This window comes from Pagrus major, chromosome 13 (assembly GCF_040436345.1).
Source record: "Pagrus major chromosome 13, Pma_NU_1.0".
Taxonomy (NCBI): Eukaryota; Metazoa; Chordata; class Actinopteri; order Spariformes; family Sparidae; genus Pagrus; species Pagrus major.
The window spans coordinates 26,766,934-26,783,427 of record NC_133227.1 but is presented as its reverse complement, the minus strand read 5'-3'; the positions used below and the strand labels follow the sequence as shown (position 1 = coordinate 26,783,427).

Here is a 16,494-nt window from a genome sequence, read left to right as displayed (position 1 = left end):
TCTCTCCTGCCAAGTTTAGGATCAAAACAACCAGTGATTTAAAAAAAAAAAAGATGTTTGCAAATCTTATTTTATTGCAGCATTAATTGATACATCTTAAAATATCTTTTATAACATTTTTTATGTGCAGTCGTGTCACTTATTCATCAAATCATTAAACAAAAAGGAAACAGGCTTGAAACAGGAAGTTTTGTCCCCTAAATAAATATGTGATGAGTGCATGATTCATCAGTGTAAGTCTAAATAAAAGACAAATGCAGCTGTGTAACAAAATAACACACATTCGGTTGTATAAAAGGTCACATATTCTGTGTCTTGCTACTGCAGCACTTCACTGAAGCTGCATCACTTTGGTACAAACAACAGTTACTAACGTGTTGATGAAGGTTCTCAGTCATCCAGGTCATGGTAAATCTAGGTGCTGTATCGTAGGTAACTGGACCTGTTTCAGTTTCTTGAAGACGTTTCACCTCTCATCCAAGAGACTTCTTCAGTTCTCACTAACTGGAGAGGAGTCGCAGGCTTTTAAACTCTGTGTGGGAGTGTCCTGACAGAGTCGTAAGAGTCGTTGGTCAAACCGGCCTTCATGTGGGTTTCTAAGGCCAGGTGAGCCCAGGTGTGAATGGTTGTCAAACTGTCTGGGTAATTTCACCCAAAATAACTTAACTTACAGCTAAATATGACCAGAATATCAATAAATGAATCATGTTAGTGAGTTTGTTTGAGGTTATCCACTTTTCATAATCATCCCTCTGTCCCTTATCCCTTCTGAGCACTGTATCTGTTATCACTGCTCCATGGGTGATCGTAAAGGCCATGATAGACACGGTGCTTCAGTACATAAACCCAGTTAGAGCAGAATATGGACCAAAAAAAAGCCAAAATCTTTTCCCAACAAACATTTAGAAGTACAGGTGTTACTAGTCTGCTTCACCACCAGACTACAGAGCAGCTTCTTTCCTCAGGCTGGGAGACTCCTGAACTCATCCTCTGCTCTCAACTACAAGAAATTGTTCGTTGTTGTGTCTTATTTTTTATTCATCCATTTACAGATTTGTTTTCTTTAGTGAGGAGCATAAAGGGAATTCAGCAACTATTTTGTTAAACAACCCTGTTGTAAGAAGACAGAAAGAAAAAGGAACCTTGTACCCTGTAAATCAGGTTCCTCTGGGAACACGGGTTAATTATATAATTATCTGAGCGGTGCACTATTTCTGAGCGCTGATACACAATGCAACTCTCACAACCCTCCTCTTCCTGGATCAAGCACAACTTTTTAACCCCACCCAGACGTTACTGACTGGCCAGGCTCGGCTCCTCCTGCTCTGAGAAACTCTCAAAGCACATTCAGCTCTGATGTTGGTAGTTCCTCCCCTTTCATAGATCTGCCAGTGAAAAAATCGGTCTAAACACCATGTGATGAAATACAACAGCTGATAGGCTCATACACTACAGACCAGTGACTGAACATCAAGGAAATGAGCTCAGCTTTTATCTGGAAACAGAGAGTGAAACTTACTGACATTCACTGTCGTCTGGAGGAGAAATGGCGCAGCATGTGCTTCAGCTGGATCGAGAGAAACTGAGCTGTTCAATCTGTCTGGATCTTCTGAAGGATCCTGTGACTATTCCCTGTGGGCACAGCTACTGCATGAGCTGTATTAAAGACTGCTGGGACACGGAGAAAGACAAGGAAGCACACAGCTGCCCTCAGTGCAGGCAGAGCTTCACACCGAGGCCTGTCCTGGTGAAAAACATCATGTTTGCAGAGTTAGTGGAGGAAGTGAAGAAAGTACAACTTCAAGCTGCTTCACCTGATCATTCCTATGCTGGACCTGGAGACGTGGCCTGTGACTTCTGCACTGGGAAGAAGCTGAAAGCCTTCAAGTCCTGTCTGGTGTGTATGGCCTCTTACTGTGAGCAACACCTCCAGCCTCACTACAGTGTGGCTACATTCAAGAAACACAAGCTGGTTGAAGCCACCTTAAAGCTTCAGGAGAACATCTGCTCTCGCCATGACGAGGTGATGAAGATTTTCTGCCGCACTGATCAGCAGTGTATCTGTATTCTCTGCTCCATGGATGATCATAAAGGCCATGACACAGTCTCTGCTGCAGCAGAAAGGGCTGAGAGGCAGACGGAGCTCGGGGCGAGTCAGCAAACAATCCAACAGAGAATCCAGGACAGAGAGAAAGACGTCAAGGTGCTTCAGCGGAGGGTGGAGGCTATCAATCTTTCTGCTGACAAAGCTGTGGAGGACAGCGAGAAGACATTCACCGACTTGATCCGTCTCATTGAGAAGAGAAGCTCTGAAGTGAAGCAGCAGATCAGATCACAGCAGAAAACTGAAGTGAGTCGAGCTAAAGATCTTGAGGAGGAGCTGCAGCAGGAGATCACTGAGCTGCGGAGGAAAGACACTGAGCTGGAGAAGCTCTCACACACTGAAGATCATCTCCATTTCCTGAACAACTACTTCTCACTGTCACGTCTGAGCGAACCTAAAGACTTACCCAGCATTGTTATACGTCCTCTGTGCTCTTTTGAGGGTGTGACAGCAGCTGTGTCGGAGGCCAGAGATAAACTTCAGGCTGTCCTGAGTGAGGAGTGGACAAAGATCTCACTGGCAGTGACTGAAGTGGATGTTTTACTGCCTCAAGCAGAGCCCAGAACCAGAACTGAACTTCTCAAGTATTCTTGTGAAATCACACTGGATCCAAACACAGCAAACACACGTTTGTCATTAAGTGGCAGGAACAGAAAAGCAACATTAATGTCAGTAGACCAGGTATATTCAGCTCACCCAGACAGATTTGGTGAAAGGTGGCAGGTCCTGAGTAGAGAGGGTCTGACTGGACGTTGTTACTGGGAGGTGAAGTGGAGCGGGACGGTTGATATAGCAGTTGCATACAAGAACATTAGCAGAACAGGGACCCGTACTGAATGTGTATTTGGATATAATGACAAATCCTGGTCATTAATATGTAACAGTGGAGGTTATAAATTCAGACATAATGATATTGTTACTTCCATCTCAGGCCCTCAGTCCTCCACAATAGGAGTTTACCTGGATCATAGTGCAGGTACTCTGTCTTACTACAGCGTCTCTGAAACCATCACTCTCCTCCACAGAGTCCAGACCACGTTCACTCAGCCTCTCTATGCTGGATTTTGGCTTCCGGGCAGTACTGGTACCACAGCAGAGTTGTGTGAGCTCAAGTAGACAGGAGATTAAAGAGAGACTCATCTGTGGTGCTGTACATGTTGAGGTGTGTCTGCACTGCACTGATCAAACACAGGAGGTGGGACGATGATGATTTTTATTGGATTTTATATAGTTTTGTTTTTTTCTTCTCAATTTAGAGAAACTGTGATTGTTTCCTACAGAGTGATTAAAGCATCGTGTTTGTTGAAATTTGACTTGTGAGCTACATTTACTGAACATTTGGGAAATATTACATATGCAAGATGTGAAATGATGAATCAGTTTTTGTCAGAAACATGTGGTGTGTAAAATGTGTGAATCTGTTTGGATTTTTGAGGGGTTTTTTTTGTTTTAAGATTTTTATGTAATTTTATTTGTACCAAATCTTCAAGAACATATTTTGTGTACTTCATCTTTACTTTTTAGTTTTGCACATACTTCTGTCTGTCCTCCATAGTGTGCCTCTGTTTCAATGTTTCAAAATCACATTTCTATTTTTTTTATGTAACCAAAACCTGCATGAAAAACATCAGTAAAATATCAGCTTGTATAGTTTCAAAATTAACCCTCTGAAAATAGTTTGTTGATCGTCTTGTTAAGACTGATATCATGTCAATATGTAGTAACAATTTTAAGAAGCAGTTATGAAAAGTCTTTGTTCAAAACCTTCAAATAAATAAATAAACACATGAATGAATAGGTGACTGTGTGTTCTTCCTTTAACTGTCAGAATATCACCAGAATCACTTGTTTTCCTGCTAAATTTCATTTAAATCGATCAGTTTTTCAAGATATTGTGGGAACAGAAACACACACAGGGAGATCAATGAAGGCAGTCAGATAACCTCCATGTTATCATGGAGCTGATGGGTCATTTCACCAGAAACAGCACAATTCTGAGATGATTAAGTTTGTGACATGTTGGCTCTTTCATACAGGAAAACACTCCAACACAATATTTCAGGAGAATGTGTTACTTTCAGATTTATTACACAACTTTTTTTTTTTTAACATTCCACAACAATCATGCAGGAGTAAAATGGGAATAATACAAAGCTTTACAGGCTTCGACCAATCACACTTTAGGAATAACTGGGCTTCACGTCTTCTCAGAAACACTCAAAATGTGAGGTAATATTTTTGGAAATCATCGTCTACAGACAACAGACCGTGTGTTGATTGAATGCTGAAGGGAAAAAAAGCAGAAATAAGTTAAACCATCATATTCCTGTGCCTTGTGTCAGCACTGATTTAACTTACAGCTAAAGACGACCAGAATATAAATAAATGAATCATGTTAGTGAGTTTGTTTGAGGTTATCCACTTTTCATAATCATCCCTCGTCCCTTATCCCTTCTTAGCACTGTATCTGTTATCACTGCTCCATGGGTGATCGTAAAGGCCATGATAGACACGGTGCTTCAGTACATAAACCCAGTTAGAGCAGAATATGTACAAAAAAAAGCCAAAATGTTTCATGTTTTCACAACAAACATTTAGAAGTGCAGGTGTTACTAGTCTGCTTCACCACCAGACTACAGAGCAGCTTCTTTCCTCAGGCTGGGAGACTCCTGAACTCATCCTCTGCTCTCAACTTGACATTTATTTCTGAAAATGACTTTTCAGTAACTGTATTTGGCCTTCAATCAGTTTTTGGCAGGTGAAAAGGCACATTTTCTGTTGTAATGGTCCTTTAAAAGGATTTCAAACTGTCTCGTGAGCTCAGATCTTTATATTATGAAGCTCAAGAATGAGATCAAGTCATATTTAGGCAGAAATAAACTTTCAGTAACTGTATTTGTCCTTCAAACGTTCACACAAATATGACATCAAATAATAATGCTTTTGTGTAATTAAGTGCCAGATCAAGCAAAGTCAGTGCATTCAGAAACACATTCATATAACAGATGGCATTTTTAATTTTACTGGGACAAATTTAACTTTTTAAGAAAAATATATCAAATTTTGCTTGGTATCTATGTTTATAACTAAATAATGCAGTTAGTGGTTTTGATGAATAACACAAAAGACACACACTAATTGTTTGTGAAAGACTTTCTACAACGTGACAAGAACATGTTAGAAGAACCATTGTTCTGTCTGAGGAAACTGACGTGTTCAGGCCAGATTTTGTTGTCGTCGTCATATCTGATGAAAACCGTACAGGTGGAGGTGAGGTAGCGTGGTGAGTTGAGACTCTGGTGAGCACAGGGTGAGGCTGCTGGCTGCAGAGGTGCAGGTGCAGGTGAACACTGTGTGTAGAGTGAACACGAAAAAACTAGAAGTCATACAAAACGACGATCTAACAGGAGCCATGTGCCACATCGAACTGATAAAATCACCTGGAAGCAGGTAGCGTGGAGAGCAGGGCTTTATCAGCAAGACTAACTGCCAACCTGCTGCAGGTGAGAGTGTGTCAGCAGCTCCGGTGAGTGGGAAGCTCCGCCCAGCCTCTCAATGCACCTCTGCAAGCACAACAGAGGAAGAAACAAACACCAAGCACAAAATATCCACCACAGAATCTGACCGGTCAGGACAATGAACCCAGTTAGAGCAGAATATGGACCAAAAAATGTTTCATCATTTCACAACAAACATTTAAAAGTAAAGGTGTTACTAGTCTGCTTCACCACCAGACTACAGAGCAGCTTCTTTCCTCAGGCTGGGAGACTCCTGAACTCATCCTCTGCTCTCAACTACAAGAAATTGTTTGTTGTTGTGTCTTATTTTTTATTCATCCATTTACAGATTTGTTTTCTTTAGTGAGGAGCATAAAGGGAATTCAGCAAGTATTTTGTCAAACAACCCTGTTGTAAGATGATAGAAAGAAAAAGGAACCTTGTACCCTGTAAATCAGGTTCCTCTGGGAACACGGGTTAATTATATAATTATCTGACAGGTGCACTATTTCTGAGCGCTGATACACAATGCAACTCTCACAACCCTCCTCTTCCTGGATCAAGCACAACTTTTTAACCCCACCCAGACGTTACTGATTGTCCAGGCTCGGCTCTTCCTGCTCTGAGAAACTCTCACAGCACATTCAGCTCTGACGTTGGTAGTTCCCTCCCCTTTCATAGATCTGCCAGTGAAAACATGGGTCTAAACACCATGTGATGAAATACAACAGCTGATAGGCTCATACACTACAGACCAGTGACTGAACATCAAGGAAATGAGCTCAGCTTTTATCTGGAAACAGAGAGTGAAACTTACTGACATTCACTGTCGTCTGGAGGAGAAATGGCGCAGCTGGATCGAGAGAAACTGAGCTGTTCAATCTGTCTGGATCTTCTGAAGGATCCGGTGACTATTCCTTGTGGGCACAGCTACTGCATGAGCTGTATTAAAGACTGCTGGGACACGGAGAAAGACAAGGAAGCACACAGCTGCCCTCAGTGCAGGCAGAGCTTCACACCGAGGCCTGTCCTGGTGAAAAACATCATGTTTGCAGAGTTGGTGGAGGAAGTGAAGAAAGTACAACTTCAAGCTGCTTCACCTGATCATTCCTATGCTGGACCTGGAGACGTGGCCTGTGATTACTGCACTGGGAAGAAGCTGAAAGCCTTCAAGTCCTGTCTGGTGTGTATGGCCTCATACTGTGAGCAACACCTCCAGCCTCACTACAGTGTGGCTCCATTAAAGAAACACAAGCTGGTTGAAGCCACCTCAAAGCTTCAGGAGAACATCTGCTCTCGCCATGACGAGGTGATGAAGATTTTCTGCCGCACTGATCAGCAGTGTATCTGTTATCTCTGCTCCATGGATGATCATAAAGGCCATGACACTGTCTCTGCTGCAGCAGAAAGGGCTGAGAGGCAGACGGAGCTCGGGGCGAGTCAGCAAACAATCCAACAGAGAATCCAGGACAGAGAGAAAGACGTCAAGGTGCTTCAGCGGAGGGTGGAGGCTATCAATCTTTCTGCTGACAAAGCTGTGGAGGACAGCGAGAAGACTTTCACCGAGTTGATCCGTCTCATTGAGAAGAGAAGCTCTGAAGTGAAGCAGCAGATCAGATCACAGCAGAAAACTGAAGTGAGTCGAGCTAAAGATCTTGAGGAGGAGCTGCAGCAGGAGATCACTGAGCTGCGGAGGAAAGACGCTGAGCTGGAGAAGCTCTCACACACTGAAGATCATCTCCATTTCCTGAACAACTACTTCTCACTGTCACGTCTGAGCGAACCTAAAGACTTACCCAGCATTGATATACGTCCTCTGTGCTCTTTTGAGGGTGTGACAGCAGCTGTGTCGGAGGCCAGAGATAAACTTCAGGCTGTCCTGAGTGAGGAGTGGACAAAGATCTCACTGGCAGTGACTGAAGTGGATGTTTTACTGCCTCAAGCAGAGCCCAGAACCAGAACTGAACTTCTCAAGTATTCTTGTGAAATCACACTGGATCCAAACACAGCAAACAAACGTTTGTCATTAAGTGACAGGAACAGAAAAGCAACATTCATGTCAGTAGACCAGGTATATTCAGCTCACCCAGACAGATTTGGTGAATGGTGGCAGGTCCTGAGTAGAGACGGTCTGACTGGACGTTGTTACTGGGAGGTGAAGTGGAGCGGGACGGTTGATATAGCAGTTGCATACAAGAACATTAGCAGAACAGGGACCAGTACTGAATGTGGATTTGGAAATAATGACAAATCCTGGTCATTAGAATGTTACAGTGGAGGTTATAACTTCAGACATAATGATATTGATACTTCCATCTCAGGCCCTCAGTCCTCCACAATAGGAGTTTACCTGGATCACAGTGCAGGTACTCTGTCTTACTACAGCGTCTCTGAAACCATCACTCTCCTCCACAGAGTCCAGACCACGTTCACTCAGCCTCTCTATGCTGGACTTTGGCTTCCAGACAGTTTTGGTGACACAGCAGAGTTGTGTGAGCTCAAGTAGACAGGAGATTAAAGAGAGACTCATCTGTGGTGCTGTACATGTTGAGGTGTGTCTGCACTGCACTGATCAAACATAGGAGGTGGGACCATGATGATTTTTCTTGGATTTTATATAGTTTTGTTTTTTTCTTCTCAGTTTAGAGAAACTGTGATTGTTTCCTACAGAGTGATTAAAGCATCGTGTTTGTTGAAATTTGACTTGTGAGCTACATTTACTGAACATTTGGGAAATATTACATATGCAAGATGTGAAATGATGAATCAGTTTTTGTCAGGAACATGTGGTGTGTAAAATGTGTGAATCTGTTTGGATTTTTGAGGGTTTTTTTTTAGTTTTAAGATTTTTATGTAATTTTATTTGTACCAAATCTTCATGAACATATTTTGTGTAATTTCATCTTTACTTTTAGTTTTGCACATACTGCTGTCTGTCCTTCATAGTGTGCCTCTGTTTTAATGTTTCAAAATCACATTTCTATTTTTTTATGTAACCAAAACCTGCATGAAAAACATCAGTAAAATATCAGCTTGTATAGTTTCAAAATTAACCCTCTGAAAATGGTTTGTTGATCGTCTTGTTAAAACTGATATCATGTCAATATGTAGTAACAATTTTAAGAAGCAGTTATGAAAAGTCTTTGTTCAAATCCTTCAAATAAATAAATAAACACATAAATGAATAGGTGACTGTGTGTTCTTCCTTTAACTGTCAGAATATCACCAGAATCACTTGTTTTCCTGCTAAATTTCATTTAAATCGATCAGTTTTTCAAGATATTGTGGGAACAGAAACACACACAGGGAGATCAATGAAGGCAGTCAGATCACCTCCATGTTATCATGGAGCTGATGGGTCATTTCACCAGAAACAGCACAATTCTGAAATGATTTTAAGTTTGTGACATGTTGGCTCTTTCATACAGGAAAACACTCCAACACAATATTTCAGGAGAATGTGTTACTTTCAGATTTATTACACAACTTTTTTTTTTAACATTCCACAACAATCATGCAGGAGTAAAATGGGAATAATACAAAGCTTTACAGGCTTCGACCAATCACACTTTAGGAATAACTGGGCTCCACGTCTTCTCAGAAACACTCAAAATGTGAGGTAATATTTTTGGAAATCATCGTCTACAGACAACAGACCGTGTGTTGATTGAATGCTGAAGGAAAAAAAAGCAGAAATAAGTTAAACCATCATATTCCTGTGCCTTGTGTCAGCACTGATTTAACTTACAGCTAAAGACGACCAGAATATCAATAAATGAATCATGTTAGTGAGTTTGTTTTAGGTTATCCACTTTTCATAATCATCCCTCGGTCCCTTATCCCTTCTTAGCACTGTATCTGTTGTCACTGCTCCATGGGTGATCGTAAAGGCCATGACAGACACGGTGCTTCAGTACATAAACCCAGTTAGAGCAGAATATGGACCAAAAAATGTTTCATCTTTTCACAACAAACATTTAGAAGTACAGGTGTTACTAGTCTGCATCACCACCAGACTACAGAGCAGCTTCTTTCCTCAGGCTGGGAGACTCCTGAACTCATCCTCTGCTCTCAACTTGACATTTATTTCTGAAAATGACCTTTCAGTAACTGTATTTGGCCTTCAATCAGTTTTTGGCAGGTGAAAAGGCCCATTTTCTGTTGTAATGGTCCTTTAAAAGGATTTCAAGCTGTCTCCTGAGCTCAGATCTTTATATTATGAAGCTCAAGAATGAGATCAAGTCATATTTAGGCAGAAATGACCTTTGAGTAACTGTATTTGTTCTTCAAACGTTGACACAAATATGACATCAAATAATAATGCTTTTGTGTAATTAAGTGCCAGATCAAGCAAAGTCAGTGCATTCAGAGACACATTCATATAACAGATGGCATTTTTAGTTTTACTGGGACAAATTTAACTTTGCTTGGTATCTATGTTTATATCCAAATAATGCAGTTAGTGGATTTGATGAATAACACAAAAGATACGCACTAATTGTTTGTGAAAGACTTTCTACAACGTGACAAGAACATGTTAGAAGAACCATCGTTCTGTCTGAGGAAACTGACTTGTTCAGGCCAGATTTTGCTGTCGTCGTCATATCTGATGAAAACCGTACAGGTGGAGGTGAGGTAGCGTGGTGAGTTGAGACTCTGGTGAGCACAGGGTGAGGCTGCTGGCTGCAGAGGTGCAGGTGCAGGTGAACACTGTGTGTAGAGTGAACACAAAAAACTACAAGTCATACAAAACGACGATCTAACAGGAGCCATGTACCCCACTGAACTGATGAAATCACCTGGAAGCAGGTAGCGTGGAGAGCAGGGCTTTATCAGCAAGACTAACTGCCAACCTGCTGCAGGTGAGCGTGTGTCAGCAGCTCCGGTGAGTGGGAAGCTCCGCCCAGCCTCTCAATGCACCTCTGCAAGCACAACAGAGGAAGAAACAAACACCAAGCACAAAATATCCACCACAGAATCTGACCGGTCAGGACAATGAACCCAGTTAGAGCAGAATATGGACCAAAAAATGTTTCATCTTTTCACAACAAACATTTAGAAGTACAGGTGTTACTAGTCTGCTTCACCACCAGACTACAGAGCAGCTTCTTTCCTCAGGCTGGGAGACTCCTGAACTCATCCTCTGCTCTCAACTACAAGAAATTGTTTGCTGTTGTGTCTTATTTTTTATTCATCCATTTACAGATTTGTTTTCTTTAGTGAGGAGCATAAAGGGAATTCAGCAAGTATTTTGTTAAACAACCCTGTTGTGAGATGACAGGAAGAAAAATGAATCTTGTACCCTGTAAATCAGGTTCCTCTGGGAACGCTAGTTTATTATATAATTATCTGAGAGGTGCACTATTTCTGAGCGCTGATACACAATGCAACTCTCACAACCCTCCTCTTCCTGGATCAAGCACAACTTTTTAACCCCACCCAGACGTTACTGACTGGCCAGGCTCGGCTCCTCCTGCTCTGAGAAACTCTCAAAGCACATTCAGCTCTGATGTTGGTAGTTCCCTCCCCTTTCATAGATCTGCCAGTGAAAACATGGGTCTAAACACCATGTGATGAAATGCAACAGCTGATAGGCTCATACACTACAGACCAGTGACTGAACATCAAGGAAATGAGCTCAGCTTTTATCTGGAAACAGAGAGTGAAACTTACTGACATTCACTGTCGTCTGGAGGAGAAATGTCGCAGCTGGATCGAGAGAAACTGAGCTGTTCAATCTGTCTGGATCTTCTGAAGGATCCGGTGACTATTCCCTGTGGGCACAGCTACTGCATGAGCTGTATTAAAGACTGCTGGGACACGGAGAAAGACAAGGAAGCACACAGCTGCCCTCAGTGCAGGCAGAGCTTCACACCGAGGCCTGTCCTGGTGAAAAACACCATGTTAGCAGAGTTAGTGGAGGAAGTGAAGAAAGTACAACTTCAAGCTGCTTCACCTGATCATTCCTATGCTGGACCTGGAGACGTGACCTGTGACTTCTGCACTGGGAAGAAGCTGAAAGCCTTCAAGTCCTGTCTGGTGTGTATGGCCTCTTACTGTGAGCAACACCTTCAGCCTCACTACAGTGTGGCTCCATTAAAGAAACACAAGCTGGTTGAAGCCACCTCAAAGCTTCAGGAGAACATCTGCTCTCGCCATGACGAGGTGATGAAGATTTTCTGCCGCACTGATCAGCAGTGTATCTGTATTCTCTGCTCCATGGATGATCATAAAGGCCATGACACAGTCTCTGCTGCAGCAGAAAGGGCTGAGAGGCAGACGGAGCTCGGGGCGAGTCAGCAAACAATCCAACAGAGAATCCAGGACAGAGAGAAAGACGTCAAGGTGCTTCAGCGGAGGGTGGAGGCTATCAATCTTTCTGCTGACAAAGCTGTGGAGGACAGCGAGAAGACATTCACCGAGTTGATCCGTCTCATTGGGAAGAGAAGCTCTGAAGTGAAGCAGCAGATCAGATCACAGCAGAAAACTGAAGTGAGTCGAGCTAAAGATCTTGAGGAGGAGCTGCGGCAGGAGATCACTGAGCTGCGGAGGAAAGACGCTGAGCTGGAGAAGCTCTCACACACTGAAGATCAACTCCATTTCCTGAACAACTACTTCTCACTGTCACGTCTGAGCGAACCTAAAGACTTACCCAGCATTGATATACGTCCTCTGTGCTCTTTTGAGGGTGTGACAGCAGCTGTGTCGGAGGCCAGAAATAAACTTCAGGCTGTCCTGAGTGAGGAGTGGACAAAGATCTCACTGGCAGTGACTGGAGTGGATGTTTTACTGCCTCAAGCAGAGCCCAGAACCAGAACTGAACTTCTCAAGTATTCTTGTGAAATCACACTGGATCCAAACACAGCAAACAAATATTTGTCATTAAGTGACAGGAACAGAAAAGCAACATTAATGTCAGTAGACCAGGTATATTCAGCTCACCCACACAGATTTGTTGAATGGTATCAGGTCCTGAGTAGAGAGGGTCTGACTGGACGTTGTTACTGGGAGGTGAAGTGGAGCGGGAGAGTTTATATAGCAGTTGCATACAAGAACATTAGCAGAACAGGGACCAGTACTGAATGTGGATTTGGATGTAATGACAAATCCTGGTCATTAATATGTGACAGTGGAGGTTATGCATTCGGTCATAATAATATTGCTACTTCCATCTCAGGCCCTCAGTCCTCCACAATAGGAGTTTACCTGGATCATAGTGCAGGTACTCTGTCTTACTACAGCGTCTCTGAAACCATCACTCTCCTCCACAGAGTCCAGACCACGTTCACTCAGCCTCTCTATCCTGGATTTTGGCCACAAAACTATGGTACCACAGCAGAGTTGTGTGAGCTCAAGTAGAAAGGAGATTACAGAGAGACTCATCTGTGGTGCTGTACATGTTGAGGTGTGTCTGCACTGCACTGATCAAACATAGGAGGTGGGACCATGATGATTTTTCTTGGATTTTATATTGTTTTGTTTTTTTCTTCTCAGTTTAGAGAAACTGTGATTGTTTCCTACAGAGTGATTAGACCATCTTGTTTGTTAAAAATTTGACTTGTGAGCTACATTTACTGAACATTTGGGAAATATTACATATGTAAGATGTGAAATGATGAATCAGTTTTTGTCAGAAACATGTGGTGTGTAAAATGTGTGAATCTGTTTGGATTTTTGAGGTTTTTTTTAGTTTTAAGATTTTTATGTAATTTTATTTGTACCAAATCTTCAAGAACATATTTTGTGTACTTCATCTTTACTTTTTAGTTTTGCACATACTTCTGTCTGTCCTTCATAGTGTGCCTCTGTTTTAATGTTTCAAAATCACATTTCTATTTTTTTATGTAACCAAAACCTGCATGAAAAACATCAGTAAAATATCAGCTTGTATAGTTTCAAAATTAACCCTCTGAAAATAGTTTGTTGATCGTCTTGTTAAGACTGATATCATGTCAATATGTAGTAACAATTTTAAGAAGCAGTTATGAAAAGTCTTTGTTCAAATCCTTCAAATAAATAAATAAACACATAAATGAATAGGTGACTGTGTGTTCTTCCTTTAACTGTCAGAATATCACCAGAATCACTTGTTTTCCTGCTAAATTTCATTTCAATCAATCAGTTTTTCAGGATATTGTGGGAACAGAAACACACACAGGGAGATCAATGAAGGCAGTCAGATAACCTCCATGTTATCATGGAGCTGATGGGTCATTTCACCAGAAACAGCACAATTCTGAGATGATTTTAAGTTTGTGACATGTTGGCTCTTTCATACAGGAAAACACTCCAACACAATATTTCAGGAGAATGTGTTACTTTCAGATTTATTACACAACTTTATTTTTTTAACATTCCACAACAATCATGCAGGAGTAAAATGGGAATAATACAAAGCTTTACAGGCTTCGACCAATCACACTTTAGGAATAACTGGGCTCCACGTCTTCTCAGAAACACTCAAAATGTGAGGTAATATTTTTGGGAATCATCGTCTACAGACAACAGACCGTGTGTTGATTGAATGCTGAAGGGGAAAAAAAGCAGAAATAAGTTAAACCATCATATTCCTGTGCCTTGTGTCAGCACTGATTTAACTTACAAATAAAAATGAGAGGAATATCAATAAATTAACCGCGTCAGTGAGTTTGTTTTAGGTAATCTACTTTTCATAATCATCCCTCGGTTCCTTATCCCTTCTGTGATGTCGTCCTCGGAGGGTCAGCATCCAGAATGTCAGCGCCTTCCATCAAGTAACAAAAGTCGCTCCAGAAATGTTTTGTGGACATCTCACTTTCCATCAGCAGGAAGGTGAAAAGACAATGACTGAATTTAAATTTTTGCTGAACTGGTTCCTTCATGATTTATACTTAAAATATTAAGTAGTGTCATCAAACAGTTTTCTGGATCAAAATCATATTTGACTATCTGAGATCTCCTGTACTGACAGTGCATCAAGCATGACGTGAAAAGACAAATATTAAACCCATAAAACTACGGCATCTCTCTGTTCTGTCTCACGCCTGTTTGTACTCAATCATTTCACAACCGCATTTCATGAACACACCAGCTTCCCATCAGTCAGATTCAAGTTCTCCACAGGTCTGTGGTAATGTACCTAAAACAACATAATAAATAGCAACATAACAAACAGACATGATCTGATCTCGCCATCTTTAAAATCCAAAGTGTAAAGTGTGATGAGCTGTACCTTTACTTTACAATGTAGACATGTTTAATGGCCTGTTCACTGCTTCCCTCTGCTTCTAATGAATCTCCTACAGCTTTGGCTGTTTGCTCTGGAGGAACAGCGCCACCTGCAGCTTCCCCCAACAAATATAACCTGCTGGCTCACAAGTGCAGTACCACAGAATAGAGGCCAGCAGCTGCTGACAGTCTTGTCAGTGATGGTCTCGTCTGTTTATGATTCAGCTTTAAAACGCAAATCAAAACCAGCATCTCAAGTACTTTCTTATTTCTTTAAGCAAGAACACAAATAAGATATTTGAGGCTTTGGTCGGGAAACGTTCGCACAAATATGACATCAAATAATAATGCTTTTGTGTAATTAAGTGCCAGATCAAGCAAAGTCAGTGCATTCAGAGACACATTCATATAACAGATAAGATTGCATTTTTAATTTTACTGGGACAAATGTAACTTTAAGAAAAATATATCGAATTCTGCTTGGTATCTATGTTTATATCCAATTTTACACCAAATAATGCAGTTAGTGGTTTTGATGAATAACAGAAAAGATGCGCACTAGTTGTTTGTGAAAGACTTTCTACAACGTGACAAGAACATGTTAGAAGAACCATTGTTCTGTCTGAGGAAACTGACTTGTTTAGGCCAGATTTTGTTGTCGTCGTCACATCTGATGAAAACCGTACATATAAACTTTTTAGTAATAATGCCAAGAGACACATTAGGACGACAGGGTTACGGGCTGGGTGTCGCAATTCAATTCAAGAACCAATTAAAATGTCTCTGTACCAACGAGAACCGAAAACTGTCAGGTATCAAAAGTTGAAATTGAATGCTTGGTCACATTTCAGTCTTGTTTACTGATTCTTGTTTTCAGATGTTTCAGTTCATCTAAACGTTTACAGGCGATAAAGGAGCAAACGAGACAACCATCGTCCACATGAGCCCATTATTAGTCGGTCAGAAGAAAAGCAGGAGGTGAACTGTGTTGCTGGGAATGTTTGTGCATTCTCTAAGTTTGATACTTTTGGTTAAAGAAAAAGAAAAAACATGATATCAGACTTGGATAACAGTGTTATTCCTCACAACAATCTGTAAGTTGACTTAGTTGCTTTGATGACATTTGCATGCAGATAATATGTAGACATTTTGCAAGGTGACATTTAGAGAGTGAACAGTATATAATATTAGCAGGAGTCATGTTTTATTAGTGTTGATTCTGGTGCAGAGTGGGAAAGAGTTGGATTAATTGGGTTTCAGTTTCGAGGCGCCGTTCGCCTGGAGGATTATCTGTACATCTGTCTGTGAAGTGCCACTGAGCAAGGCACTTGACCCCCAACTGTTCCTCTGAATCATCTTAAAAGCAGAACACTCGAAATAAAGAGAATAAATCCGGAGTCTTACGACTATGACACATTAAAAAAAGGTGCTACATATAGCATTTTGTTTTTTAGATGAAAGATTATATTTACAGCAAACCATCCTGTTGCAAAGGCAATGTTGCTACTTGTCAGTGTTTCCCTCCTTTCTTGCTTTGCATGTGTTTGTTTAAAGAGCAAGAATGAGAGCGAATATCCAACGACATTCGATAATAAGGAATTCAAACTGTAGTGTGATGAACAGAAAAGTAAAATGTGTCCTTGTTTTGTACTGTAACGCAGCTCAGCTCACACAAACATGGCTGTC

The 16,494-nt window shown here is 41.3% G+C and overlaps 3 protein-coding genes across 3 annotated transcripts; all 3 read left to right on the top strand.

Moving 5' to 3' along the window:
* Positions 1–1,506: 1,506 nt before the first annotated feature.
* Positions 1,507–3,899, top strand: LOC141007680 (tripartite motif-containing protein 16-like). Its single transcript, XM_073480065.1, has one exon. The coding sequence runs from the start codon at positions 1,547–1,549 to the stop codon at positions 3,218–3,220; it is 1,674 nt and encodes a 557-aa protein (XP_073336166.1). The 5' UTR covers positions 1,507–1,546; the 3' UTR covers positions 3,221–3,899.
* Positions 3,900–6,430: 2,531 nt separating this feature from the next.
* On the top strand, positions 6,431–8,786 carry LOC141007684 (tripartite motif-containing protein 16-like). Its single transcript, XM_073480069.1, has one exon. The coding sequence runs from the start codon at positions 6,446–6,448 to the stop codon at positions 8,105–8,107; it is 1,662 nt and encodes a 553-aa protein (XP_073336170.1). The 5' UTR covers positions 6,431–6,445; the 3' UTR covers positions 8,108–8,786.
* A 2,515-nt stretch (positions 8,787–11,301) lies between these two features.
* LOC141006793 (tripartite motif-containing protein 16-like) lies at positions 11,302–12,975 on the top strand. The gene has a single exon (XM_073479037.1). It carries the CDS (start codon positions 11,302–11,304, stop codon positions 12,958–12,960), a length of 1,659 nt encoding a protein of 552 aa, XP_073335138.1. The 3' UTR covers positions 12,961–12,975.
* The last annotated feature ends 3,519 nt before the right edge of the window (positions 12,976–16,494 follow it).